The sequence below is a fragment of the Dermacentor andersoni genome, chromosome 10 (assembly GCF_023375885.2).
Source record: "Dermacentor andersoni chromosome 10, qqDerAnde1_hic_scaffold, whole genome shotgun sequence".
Taxonomy (NCBI): domain Eukaryota; kingdom Metazoa; phylum Arthropoda; class Arachnida; order Ixodida; family Ixodidae; genus Dermacentor; species Dermacentor andersoni.
This window is the reverse complement of record NC_092823.1, coordinates 52,254,673-52,268,322: the sequence shown is the minus strand read 5'-3', so window position 1 is coordinate 52,268,322 and position 13,650 is coordinate 52,254,673. Positions and strand designations below refer to the sequence as shown.

The window sequence follows — 13,650 nt, the reverse complement described above, 5'->3', positions numbered from 1 at the left end:
AGCCGTTAGCATGGCTACATAACAGAATGACCACTTTAGACTGAACGCCACAAAGCTCCAGGACAAGAGTTAAGTCCTTTGTATGCCAACAGTTCTTTAGCACACTCCTATGTTGTACGAGGATCACAGTTTGACTGGTCTCCCGATATGCGACCCAACGTTTGTTCCACATTTGCGATAACCATACAGGATCCTTTCCTTTAAAAAGGTAAATTTTATTGATAAGGTCGTAATGGTCATTGTGGTGCATGCACTCATTCAATTTCGCCTCTTTTTTGTCTCTCTTTTGCTCACGTAGCAAGCCCAGTCACCAATGGCCTACATGCCAACACCTGTGGATATGTCAACGCTGACACTCAACAAAGATATGATGGTAAGCAGATGGAGCAATTGTTCACAGTCCCCTCTTATGTGTTTTCGTGTTTTTATTGCAATAGCCATTATAGGGACATTCCAGTCGAATTTCCGCTGTTGCCGTCGTCGTGATGTTCCACTTGAAGTCCCGAGTGCAATGAGATCCTGTTGTGCCCTGTGGCATTGCATGCTGTAGATGCGAGGACAGGATGAGCCGAGGATGATGGTGGCTCAATATGTGTCGTCTTCCTGCTCTCCCAGTGTTTTGCGTGAAAGATGGTGGGGGGATTTGAAGGAGGCGGGTGGGCGCACTAGGCTGGCCACTTGACCTGCTGCGTGTGGTAAGGCTGAGCGGGGCCGTGGTCTCCCCATACTGAAGCAATCTGTGGCAGATACTTCGTGTGTTCTTGGGCAAGCGTGAAATAGGAGTCCCGCTGCACTGCACGCCTCATGCCTAACTCGTTTCGATGTCGGCAATACTTCATGTGGCCAGATGGATTCAATGCTGATGCATCACTGTCAACAGTAATAATGAGATGGGTTCTGCTTAATTTTCTTTTTCAGAAGAACTACCATAATGGCTTATTTTTTACATGATATGACTCAATGGCATGGTTATAGCACCAGTTTTTATGCAAGCATGGTGGGAACTCAAATTCTGTCACTTTTTATCACTTTTGGCAAGTTGAGGTCATTATGAACCCTTAAAATGTTAAGGCTCTGCTGGCATGTGAAAAAAAATTGGCCTCTGAAATGCCAGTAAGCTTGGTGATGTGGGAGTGGACGTGAATACGAGCGTGACTGAGTACTGGTAAAGGTTAATGGAAGGTACTATGAAGGCAAGTGAGTGTTAAGAAGTAAGCTCAATCTCAATAATTACAACTCAAAGCAACCGGAAAAATTGTTTGAATATAACAGAGTCAGAATTAAAAAAAGCTCATTGAACAAATAATTTACATTTGCACTGAGCTTGCATGAGTGACTAGTTCCGGAAGTGTGGCTTCACAGCAGGGCGGCGCATGCGATCATGAGGCCACGAGCAAAATTTTTGCAGCTGTGAAGCCACACCTCGACACAAAATTCACGTATAACTCGTACTTCAACCGTATTGTTCAATTTAAAAATTTTTTATGCGGCTTATACGTGCAGAAATATGATACTTGCAACTAGGGACAGGAGCAGAAGCCGGCGCACATTCGCATTGCCGGGTCGAAAGCACTGCTGTGTGAGTTTGCATGCTGCTGAAAGCACGGTCAGTCGGTCTGAGAGCACAGTCAGCAAAAAATGAAAAATTAGTCTTTGCAATGTATTTCTCTCATTGGCCTCTGAACGTTACCTTGTTGGTCTTCTTATAGTGAAAGGATGCCAGAGAGATACTTGAGTCGATCAAGTTCATACAGAAATTTCCTGAACCAGGCAATATCGTCAACCCTAGAAGTCACTGAAAAACAATATGTTGCTTGCAATATGTTTCAAGTTTGCTGCTGCTTGCGCCTGCTGTATCTAGAGGTGCATCTAAAGTCTTAATTAATGCATCATTAATGAAGTGCATATGTACCCAAGAAATGCATGATATTCCCGTCCCTTCTCTTCCCAGGGCTGTCTCCGTAGAATTTTTTTGAATTTTAGTGTTCCCAGGTTCGCAACTATGTATAAATGCAGCATGATGCTACAAAAGCTTGCTACTTTTAAGCGAATTAGAACTTATCCCTTTTGTTAACTTTTTTCACTGTGCAGACTTCTGAAGCATCTATGCTCACCTCTCTCTCTGTTTGTCTTGTTGCCCTTTCCTGCACAATTCTCCAAATTTCGCATTTCTTGCACCATAGTGCCTGTCATGGTCATTGAATGTGGAAACCGTTATTGGTCATTTTGTTTGCGTGTGAGAGCAGAGCATTCATGAGTTTACGACAGAAAACCTTAGTCCACAGAAAAACGGTTTACCACAGAAAAGATGTCCCTTAATTACAAATAACTGTTCTAGTGCTCTATGCACAACACTAGGCATGAATGAGCATGGTTGCGATGGCAAAAAGATAGTATTACAACAATCAGAACAGGAAAGACGTGCATTTTTTTTTATTGCGGATATTACAGGGCCCTCTTGACGTGCAGGGTAATATAGTATTTAATAACTTAAGAGGTGTCAATTGCCATACTTCAAAATTTTTTCAGACAATGTCTGAGCGGTTGGCCGAGAACACACACGACATCTGGGCCAAGAAAATGAAGGAGGAGCTGGACGCTGTCGGTGTGTATTGAATCTACAGTTCTCTTGCATCGCGTCTTTTGGTGTTTCTTTATAGATATTTAAAGGTTCTTATTGAGATTTCTGTTCTGTAAAATGTAGGCTGCGAACTCATCTTTTGTTGTTGCCGTGTCTACAGGTGGTGGCATACATGCACAGCTGGTGCCATACGACCTGCTCACTGACCGGGAGAAGCACAAAAACCGAGACCGTGCACAAGAGTTCCTCAAGTTTCTCCAGTATGAGGGCTACCGCGTTTCAAGGCAAGTCTTGGAGGTTGTGCAAACACAGGGCACCATTGAGCTTCCCACAAAAATTGGAAACATTGAAGCATTTAGGCTGTCCATAAATGTATTGCAGTTTATGGAATACCGGGCTATCATAGGGATGTATACGAACAGCCTATTTCGTGGTGCCATCTTTTGCTGCAGAGAACAACCACAGAAAAGACAACTTTGTTGCAGTGGCATATGATATTGTACTTAACTACTGGCGTAAAGTGCGGGCAGCGACGTGTCTGCTAATATGGAGTCCTTCATTATTTTCCTTTTACAAGAGCACTCGAGTAACACAAAAGTGCTTCCAACATGTTGTAGCTGAACAAAGTATCACAAGACACCGCTACCAGCTTTGCTACTACCATGCACATATCTGCTTACCGGGTATTCCACAAAAATATGTGTTTATTGACAAGCTAAAACTATCTATTAAAGCTTCTTCCATAGCTTTCAGGGACCTGCACTATATTTGCTGGTGGTTAAAGAAACCTTGCAACTGATGCCGAGTTTTGATGTGTTTTATAAGCTTTCTGTCCTTGTCGAGCTTGGTGAAATTTATTTGCACATTTATGGGAATTGCCACTTTGTCTTGTGCAGCAAGGCCCTGCGTCGCCGTGAACGGGGAGGTGCCCCGAGCGAGGAACCACAAGCCCCCGGGCAAGGCCAGGCCCCAGGGCAGGAGCGCCGCTTTGCCAGCTCCCTGCTGGAGAAGCTGCTGCAGTACCTGGACATGGCCGCGATAAACCTCAAGGTTCTAAGGCCCAGCGTGCCCTTCAGCCGCCGGACAAGCTTCAAGACCTCCAGCCGGGACGTCAAGTTCTTCAGCAAGGTGGGCGGAAGAAGAGAGGCTTACTCCGTTTTCTATGCTTCTTACTCGAAGCCCTTTACTCCACGTTTTCATTGTTTGTATGTCCAATCACACATAATAGAAATACACTAGACTTCTGTTATCATAGCCAGTTAACTTGATCCCAAATGAAGGGCCTGGCCGGTGCCCGTGCATTTATTGGGCTCAGACTTTTGTTATTTCGATCTTAAATTTAGCCTCAGTGGATAATTCGAACCACACAACTCAGCACGCACATGATTGGGCCCTATGGTGTCCCCAATAGTGATGCTTTTAGCGGCAGCATCTGTATCAGCGGAGCTTAGGGGACAGTGACCACATTGAACACACATTAATTGTCTCTTGTTTAAAATGTCTATTTTTGGCCTACGCTAGGAGAATTCAAGCAATAACCATAGCTAACAATGTATGGAAACGGGATTGATCTGATTATAATGCGAGCCTTTTCTTCCCCAAAAAATTTGGGATGGAAGTTGGGTGAGCCGTGCAGTCGGTGCAACCAAAACCACCTTTGCGTTGCTCCTATGCTTTTTTGCATAACATAAATGTAATGCGGCGAAGCTACTCTTAAGTAATCAAGTGGCGAGGCTGACTTTAGGAAATCGTGCAACACATACACCCTTGCCAGTTTTTTTTTTTTTTTTTTTGCTAAAAATTGCATGATTTCTTTTTTGTTTAGGAGCTTTAATGTCATTTATATGTTAGTTTTCTGCTTTTAGCACATATAAGGTGAGCACATGTTTGATTCGGGGGCGTGTTAGGATAGGGCAAATACTGCCAGATGAATCGGCAATGTGTTCTGGCATTTTTTTTCTACATCTTGCTTAATTTGACCCACCAGATAATTCAATCAATTTTGTCGGTGCCACGAAGGTCGAATTAACGAAAGTTGACCGTGTAGTGCATACATAGGAGCAGGTCCGAGGGTTTAACCACCTTATGTGATACCTTGTTTGCAAGTACAATGAGAGAAATGCCTAGAATAAAACAGCGCAAACCAAAGAAAGGCTAGAATAAATGCATGTGTAACCGTATCGAAGTACAACAGTTTAATAAGCTGACACAAGAAAATGTTCACAGGCAGACGGGAATAATCATGGTTAAAAAATGTTTTAATTTTCTCTTAAACCTTTCTAAGGAAGTATTTAATTTGTTGTTGTTAGTGACCTCATATCATTGCGCTAATAGACACATGAACCATTGGTAGCACTATACCTGCTGGTAGTTCTGTGCATTCCATTGACAGTGGATGTGTCCATGGGTGTGTCCTTTTGAATGTGGATGCCCTGTTATGCTCACAACATAGCGTAGAAAGGTCAGCTAAACCAGAAGTGCCACCTGACCTCTGCAGGATTAAGTTGTCTGAATTGCCACAACGTGTTGCTGATTGCAGACTGTCTTTTGGGATGCACAGGTGTTGAAGCTCCCTTTCCATGTTGTCTAAATGCTTTTTTAGGAGAAATGAAAAGCGAAGCTTCCTATCTCTACTACATTGCTTTGTTTGAAAGTTTCATCTTCACAGAAAGATGCACAATACAGCAAAGCAGAATTGGGGAGGGGGTTCAATTCTGCTTGCCTGGCTCCTATCGAGCCCTATTGGCTCCTGCTGGGTCCAGATGATATAGCATGGTAGTCATAATGGAAGTCAGCACCCTGGCTCATTAATTCGAACCCAGCAGTCTGTGTTGTTGTTATTAGTAAACAATCTGCACGTTGCACTTTCATTTGGCAGAACTGCCAAGCTGTCTAGATTTTGATGATAGCCCAGTAACACAAGACAAGGGATAAAGAGCACAGCACAGCTTGCACGTGGTTTCTTGCACATCTGTGTTTCTGTGTTTATCGGTTTTTCTGGAGAAATTCTGTCACACTTTGTTTCTTCTTCATCCAGGTGGTGTTGCCATTGATGGAGAAGGTGTTTGTGGCTCACCGGGCGTTCTTCCTGATGTCACCTACCGCCACTTCCACAGTTGGCACAGCCACCATACGTGAGAAGGAGATGGTCGCAAGGTGGGTTGACGTTGAGGGCTTGGTGGGTGTTGAATGTGCACAGAGCTCTTTGGCAATCATAATGCTGCTCTGGGCTGCTTTCTTATATGTGTTCGAAAGGCCGAAGTTCGGTTTCACCTCGTGCAATCTGCCTAGATTGACCTAGGCCGCGATACCGGCGCGACCTGGACAATTGGTTGAGGTCGAACCGAACGTCGGCTTTTCGAACATGTACAAGATAGCAGCCCTGAATAATGGTTTTGCTCATGCTTTGTTAAGGAGATTAATCAGTACAAACTAGCTGAATTTGACATACTTCTATATGAATAATGGTAAATATTTAACTGTTGTTTGTGCAGCTTTGGCAGGGCTACAAGAAGTTAGAGCAAATAATAAATGTGAGAGTATTAACCACTCGTGTGCAAATACTACTTTGCGTTATCGTGTGTTTGTCTCTTTTATGTACATGCCTGCTGCAATTTCTTACGCTTCTGTTTTTGCATTATCGATTAGTGGAGGCGCTCTGTGGTAGATGCTTAAGTAAAAAAGGGACGAGAGCCTTGTGTCTCCGACATAAGCCTTTAATTTCATGTTGGAGACAATATCAGTGTAAACTGATCAAATGAAGTGTGATTACAATGGCCGTGTTTATTCGTTCATAAGCAATTGAATTAACATTCAGTATAATTAATGCAAGATAATTTGAAAACTGGTCTTGTCAGCCATCTCAGCACTATATCATAGCTGTTTAGCAAAAGTGCACTTCTTGATCAAAATAAAACGTGCACTTGCATAAGACTAAAGGAAACAAACCTTAGGCAAGTATTCATTTTATTTTTATCATGCACTTCTTCAGGCTGACAAGTTTTTGTCGAACATTAGACTAAATGCATTTCTTGGGTCAGTTTTCAACGGGACTGCACCCTTCACAGTGTGCTGGAAAAATATGCAGATTTCCTTGCCCTGTGTACCCTCAGTGATTTGACGTCTCATCCTGTTAGGTGAGGTTCCTGTTCCAGACAAACAGTATGTATGGCAGACAGTGACGTTCACTATTAGAGTGAGCTCGCAAGCACCAGGCACACGTACATTTTATTTTGTGAACATGTCTTCAAGCTGGTTTTGTAACAAGCAAGTGGTAGCAACTGTCACCGGTGCTTTTATGTGCATCTGCACAATGCAATAGCACTACTTCCAGCAGCACCTGTGTATCAAGAGTTCTCCTAAATCGTGGAGCCCCTCAACCATTCATTGCCTTTCACATTTTATCACACTATACCAGGCCACGAATGGAAGAAGATAAGTTACTTAAGAAGTGATTAAATTAGCAGCATCAGGTTAAGTAGCAAGAGTTGTGTCTCAGCCACCCTGACTCTGTTTACAGCCAGCCATATCCTGTGTCCCTATGCTTCAAGTTGTTGAATAATTTGGCTTTGTGGTGCAATCTGCTGGCCTCCTGGTTAGCTCAAACTGTAGAGCAACTGTGCCGGAAAGGCGTTGGTCCGAGGTTCGATCCCCGGACGGAGGCAAATTTTTCTTCGGATCACAAGCTTCCCTTCAGCTTCTGAGAAACCAACACGAGTTTTCGCTGTAGCTTAAAGCTGCTCTAGTGGGGACGACACAACCTCCACTTTTACATGTAAACCTTATCGATGGTCATAAAAGGTGTGGGGCACGCATCTTATGCTTGATGTAGGTGCTCCATTTTGTGTTAAGTTTGAAACAATGCAAGTCTGGGGGTCACACCTGTGTCTTAAGTTTTCTCACTGCCTTACTTTTCTTTTTGCACAGCCTGTTCTGCAAGCTGGGTGGTCTGCTGAGGGCTAAATTCAGCATTTTTGGCAATGAGTGCAAGCTCGCTGTCTCTTGCCTACAGGTGCTCATTCGTGCAACAGATGCAAAGTAAGTGACTGTTGTAGCACAGGCTTGTTAATTAGTCAAAGCTGGGCACGTTGTCTTCCTTGCAAAAATTTGTTTGTGGAAAGTGCGTTCGTGTGTGAAAGGTCTTACGGAGACATGCTAGGGAAACGGAGTTTCTTCGAGGGATGCTGTAACGTGTTTGTTAAATGGCTTCAGAAAAGGGCCACGAATGCAAGAAGTAGCACAGTGGCTAATTAGCTGTTGCTAAGTCAGATTCTGTCTCTCAATTCGGGAATTCACTGTGAAAAAACAATAAATGAAGAGGGACGCATATGAACACCGACTTTTGACTTGTACATATACTTGAAATGGCATATAACATACGTATATGGATACATGATCATTTTGCTACTATTCACCAATGAATATTATGTCATTCTGGGCTGCCAAAATTAATTGAAAATGAAATAATATATGAACGTAAGGTGAAATAATTCCTTTGCTTTCTAAATAGATAGCTCTTCATTAAAAAGTGCTGTGGGAGGCTTTCTGGCAGACCCTTTTCTAGCGGTAACTGTAGCTCTTATCATCCACGTATGATCCTCTGTCTGCTTTGCAATTAGAACCGCTGTGTCTTCGAAGAATTGAATGCGACCACATGAGTATGCACAGCAAAGATTGAAAAATGACTCCTTTTCTTTCTGGGTTTTCAGATGGCGTTTTTACAGCTGTGCATTGATGGGCTTAAAGAGAATGTTCTAACGAGTGGCTGCACAAACACACCCATACATTTATGTGCCTGTGTGTGTGAAATTGCGGTGTGTTCATTACTTATACTGATTAATCACCGCTGCACATCTCACTCGATTCTATGCAAACCATTAGTTAGCCATTTTTCATGGAGCGCCCTGGAGAAGGGAGCCAGCACAGTGTGTTTTTGTAGGAGAAACCTTTCTTGTTTTCTCACATTGCTACTGAAGGAAGAACTGTGAGCTTTATACGGTGTGCAGACAAATGTGTTATGTGCAGCTGAGCCTGTGTTTATCAGACTTAAATGAAATTGCAAAGTAGTGCAATGTTGTTGGGGATTCAACATTACCCGCATAAACATAGCCTGATTTGATCGCCTTTGCCCGTCTCAGATAATTTGCTGTTATAGTGACAGACCATGGCCTCACTAAGTAATACTTCATCTATGGCCTGCAGACCACATAGCTTTCATCAGCAGATCTTTGTTCTAGTGCTGAGCGTACAGTATGTATAGCACTGGCAAGTTGAAAGCTATCTTCGCTTACTCCTCCTGGAAACTGTCTTTGATTACTCATTGAGACGCTAGGCCTGAGTTCTGGGAGGTGCCAGTTGAGGTAGGCTTCTAAAGGAAGTCTGCACATGAGACATCCGCATGCAAGATCTCATCACGATCAGTCTGGCAGTACCTGCTATACAGAGGCGTTTCGACAGAAACATCCATTGAAGAGACATACACGCTTTGTGCAGGCATGGCACATCATGGTATTTCGTGAATTGAAGCTGCAGGCAGATGGAGTCGGACTGAACAGCACTCCTATACTTTCAAATACAATTATCAAACAAATATTTAATTTGGTACTTGGTAATGACTATCGAAATTGGTGTTTTTCTGTTATTGCTTGACTGCAGGAGTATTCTATTGTTAATAGCCTATGAAGCCAAGCACCTGCCTATATGCGGAGTAGCTGCATCTAAAACTTTTTAGTATAAAGCACTGACATGTGAAATGTACAGTTCAGTAAAGTATGATAGGGAATAGCTGATTAATGCCAAAAGACTAATTATGCTAATGTATAACTCGTAGCTTTCATTGTCTAGTGCTGTAGCAAACAACAAAACTACCTGCACGAAGCTACGTGTCAAAGGTTCAGCCTCTAGGTACTTGCTGAGCTTCGGTGCAAAAGTAAAGGCAGTTTCAGCTGCTGAATATGACTTGGGTATTCCTAGTCATATTTGACTGTATTGTATGTTAACTAAGTGCATTTTGCTCTACTGAGTGCACCCATTTCCTCCCATGCTGTTGTCTGTAGGGCCATAGTGAAGAACTGTCCCGACTTTGTAAAGACCTCGATGTTGACTTACTTCAACAACGCGGCCGACGACCTGGCCCAGACACTGGTAAACCTGGAGCAAGGCCGCTACAGCCATCTGCGTGGCACAACGATGAAGACTTCATCGTCGCTCAACTATGTCCAACTTGTGTTGCTACCCGTGCTCACCGCATTGTTCGATCACCTGGCTGCCAATGAGTTCGGCAGCGACCTTTTGCGTGAGTCTGTCAGATGCACCTTCTAGTTGGAATTAAGCTCACCTTGCCAGTAGTAAAGTTTGCTCATGATGGGGTTTTGTACTGAGGTGAGGTTTACTGCCACCTACCGCGTGATGATTCAGCAGCTCTCATAACCTGCTGGCTGAAAGTATGCAGATTCGCTTACACCCATTGTGGCCATGTTCTGATGGAGGCTGAGCGCGCCATTGCTCATTCTAAAAACCCAGGTTGTCAGTCTAAAGTCTAGAGACGTAATAGGCCGTGCTGTACATATGGGATGTAAAAATCGATCACCAGTGAGCTGTAGTATATTGTTTGCATACAAAAGTGGTGGCTTACTTTAAGTGTGCACACCTTACTGTATTTTCAGTATCATAGGAACTGCTAGCTCAAAACACATTGGGCACCTGATTTACACAATTCAGTTATACTTTTTGTATGAGTCAAACTGCCTGTTCTTTTGACGTCAAACCTGTGCACAAGTGATAGGTTTCATGGCATGAGACTTCATAGTATGACAATGCATAATTTGGCCTTATGTGACCTAGATCTGTCAGCTACATATGAGATGGACTTTTCACAAAAATATTTGAGCTGGTGACCAGTTGAAATCGGGCAAACAAGCTGATAGCCCTCTAAAGACAAGCCCACAATTTAAACAGAGTAGTACTTCATTAAAAAGTCGCAGTTTCACTCGAAAGGCGAAGCATTGATTTGCGATAGCAAATTAGGGGACAGCTAGCTATACGAAGTAAGGTTAGTAGTTTTATCTGCCGTGTAAACTTTTAAACGAAGGCATATTAAGTAAATTAACAAGCATGATGTCACGCACGCACGAGCAAACATGAACACATCTCACTCCACGACCGTGGAAATTCGCTGTCAAAATGCTGGAGTAAGGAAGCGCGGCAGCAGCAGCGAGTGAATTGACCTTTGTGCTGCGTCTCGCATCAATGGAAACTAAGCCGCGAAAACACAGTGCGTGGCCGGACTCTGTCCCCATTGCAAGGGGTTTTAAAAATACAGTGGCCCGGGAATGCACACAGGGCTGCCGGGGCCTACCCTCCCGCCGGATCGTTGTACGTGACGGAAAATGGTGTGCTTTCTCCCTGCTTCCTTCGCTTGCGTGAACGAGATTGAGCCGTGATCGCCGGCTCACCTTCATATGCTTTCACTCACACATACAGCACACAGCCCGCGGCAACAATTTCATTGCCCATGGATTTGATACGGAACCTTACAGTGATGGCAGAAATGTGTCTGGAGTGTCCACATAATTGCTATCGCAATAAATAAAGGTCTTAAAATGAAACCTAATATAACACCCCTGTATTCAGTCTCAATACATGCTTTGAGAGGTGGCTGGATTTGTTAAAACTGAGAAGCATCAGTGGAAAACGGCAATAACTGGTCAGCATCAAATATATTATGATGTTCCTTTGTATCAAGCAATCAAGGTTGATAGTGTTTAGAGTGTATTCCTTGTTCCTGAGAAAAGTTACCTAAATACTTAAATGCATCTGTCGAGGTTAGTATGAAAACTGACGATGTGAAGAGACTTGGGAAGATGTGAATAGAATACAATTGAACCTTCTTATAATGAGCATGGATATACACATTATCAGAAATGTTTCTTGCGAATGCGAATGTGTAATGACTATGCGCCTATAGCGTATATCAGATATAACAAACCTTTTTCCGATGTCAGGTGCGACATCACTATAACATAATCCAACTGTGTAGATTGAATTACAATCTTTTGTGCACGAAAAATTGTTAAGAACAAGTTAAATAAACTGTGACGAGAGGCTAGAGAATTCTACAAGAGACTCGGCAAAGGTGAGAAGGAGCCCAAATCTGCTCATAACAAGCAGGACTGTTCTCTCTGCATTCAAGCTTTATCTAGAGTGGCTCTATAAGGTTAAAATGGAGATGAGCCTTATTTGACAGGGTGGTGCTTAATTTCCTAATTGCTTTCTTAATTTCAGTGAGTGACATCCAGGTGGCCTGCTACAAGATCCTCAACAGCCTGTACACATTAGGCACCAACCTGGAACTTCATAATGGGAGGTTAGTGGGCCATTTCACATTTTCGTCAGCGGAGCAAGTTTCTTTTTTTTGAGAGAAAGAACGAACAAACTTATACTCAGTCTTAGTAGTTCTTTGCAGCGTTGTGGAAGCTATCCGCGCCTAAACCAACGAGGAGAGCAAACGGATTTAAAAGTATCCATCCATTCGCACTTTGTTGTCGTCGCAAGCTTTGTTGCCTGTCCAAGCAACTGCATTTTGTAGCCTTGGCCCTTCTGCAACGAAAAACTGAGACCAAGTGTAAGGCAGAATGCATTAGTCCGCTGCTCTGCCAAGGAATAGGAGTACTCTAGAACCCTTGTTATGTATTTACCATGGAGTCGCTGAAGTATTACTGACAGTACTCACTGACGTCGCTGTAAATGATAGAACTGTGAAATCGCTGTTCTTTTTCATCATTTCTCTCTGTATTATGTGACTCTACCTCATCATTCAATCAGCCGACACCAACATTTCCAGCACCAGGCCCAAGGAAAAGCTGGGTGCCTTCTTTAGCTCGTTTTCCTGTTCTTGAGCACCCTCTGCTTTCCTTGTCACATGTAGCACTAATTGGAGAGAACCCTACCTATATGTACTGTGGTAAGGAAAGCACATGTCACCTTGAAGAAGACAAGTCCACTTGTCGAAACATTGGCTCCTGCTTTCACCTTGTTCTCGTTTTGTTCATTTTCCTGTTCTTGTACTATCTGTAAAAAAGTTTACTAAATTCACTCTTCAAATATTGCCCACTGCTTAAAAAATTATGATAAGTGTAAAGAACTGAAATATAGACATATTATGTGTTGCCTTAGTGAAAACTGAAAAAAAAAACATATTGAGCTCGGGTAATCTGTTGCACAATATTTCCACGTGTCTGTCTTGAAGCAGGAGCACAGAATGAGTTTCAGAAAGGAGCGTTAGTAGACTAAGGTTGTAACAGTTTGGTTAAAACAAGCTCTAGCTCTTGAAGTGTTGGAAGCAAGACAGTATAGTGTAGTAAACTTCCGTCAATTCCACTCCAGTTAATTCGATATTTCAGTTGATTCGATCCTGTACGAAGGTCCCAGCCAGTGCCCATGCATTTCTATGGGCCCAAACTTTCGTTATTTCGATCCTAAAACTGGTCTTCGCTGGATAATTGAAACTTCGTCAGTCTGGAAATGCGTTGAGCACACATGATCTCTCGTCGAGACACCTATTTTCGAACCACCCTAGGAAGGTTTTCAAGCAGTAACTGTTTATCACAATGTCTAATTATGTTTGACGCGCGTTCCTGACCCATGTGGTGATTCCAATTGTGACCCCTTTAGTCGCAGTCTGTGTCGGCAGAGCTTTGAGCAATAGCGAATGCGTTGAGCACACATGATCTCTCGTCGAGACACCTATTTTCGACCCACCCTAGGAAGGTTTTCAAGCAGTAACTGTTTATCACAATGTCTAATTATGTTTACCAGATTAATTAAGTGCGCCATTATTTTTTAAAGAAAATTGCCTGCTCAGCGCAGTAGGACACAATACCAAAACTCCCTTCGCAATGTTTGTATGTTTTGCTGCATAACAAAAATGTACAGTGGCGGAGCAAAACTTAAAACACTGTGGCGAAGCTGACTTTAGGAAACCTGCCGCCATCGTGCAACAAATTTTCTTGCTAAAAAATTGGTTGCACGTTAGATTTATACTTTGTCTAGGACCTTTAATGTCATTCCTA

The 13,650-nt window shown here is 43.0% G+C and overlaps 1 protein-coding gene across 6 annotated transcripts in view; it reads left to right on the top strand.

The window, feature by feature from the left end:
- The window catches only part of RyR (Ryanodine receptor), a 314,977-nt gene that overhangs the window by 204,994 nt on the left and 96,333 nt on the right, over nucleotides 1-13,650 (top strand). For all 6 annotated transcript variants that reach the window (XM_055062325.2, XM_055062323.2, XM_055062324.2 and 3 more), the window contains exons 67-74: nucleotides 299-373; nucleotides 2,530-2,605; nucleotides 2,742-2,865; nucleotides 3,478-3,709; nucleotides 5,619-5,737; nucleotides 7,508-7,618; nucleotides 9,637-9,875; nucleotides 11,864-11,945. In XM_055062325.2, the coding sequence (XP_054918300.2) occupies nucleotides 299-373; nucleotides 2,530-2,605; nucleotides 2,742-2,865; nucleotides 3,478-3,709; nucleotides 5,619-5,737; nucleotides 7,508-7,618; nucleotides 9,637-9,875; nucleotides 11,864-11,945 (1,058 nt within the window). The remainder of the gene's footprint in view (nucleotides 1-298; nucleotides 374-2,529; nucleotides 2,606-2,741; nucleotides 2,866-3,477; nucleotides 3,710-5,618; nucleotides 5,738-7,507; nucleotides 7,619-9,636; nucleotides 9,876-11,863; nucleotides 11,946-13,650) is intronic.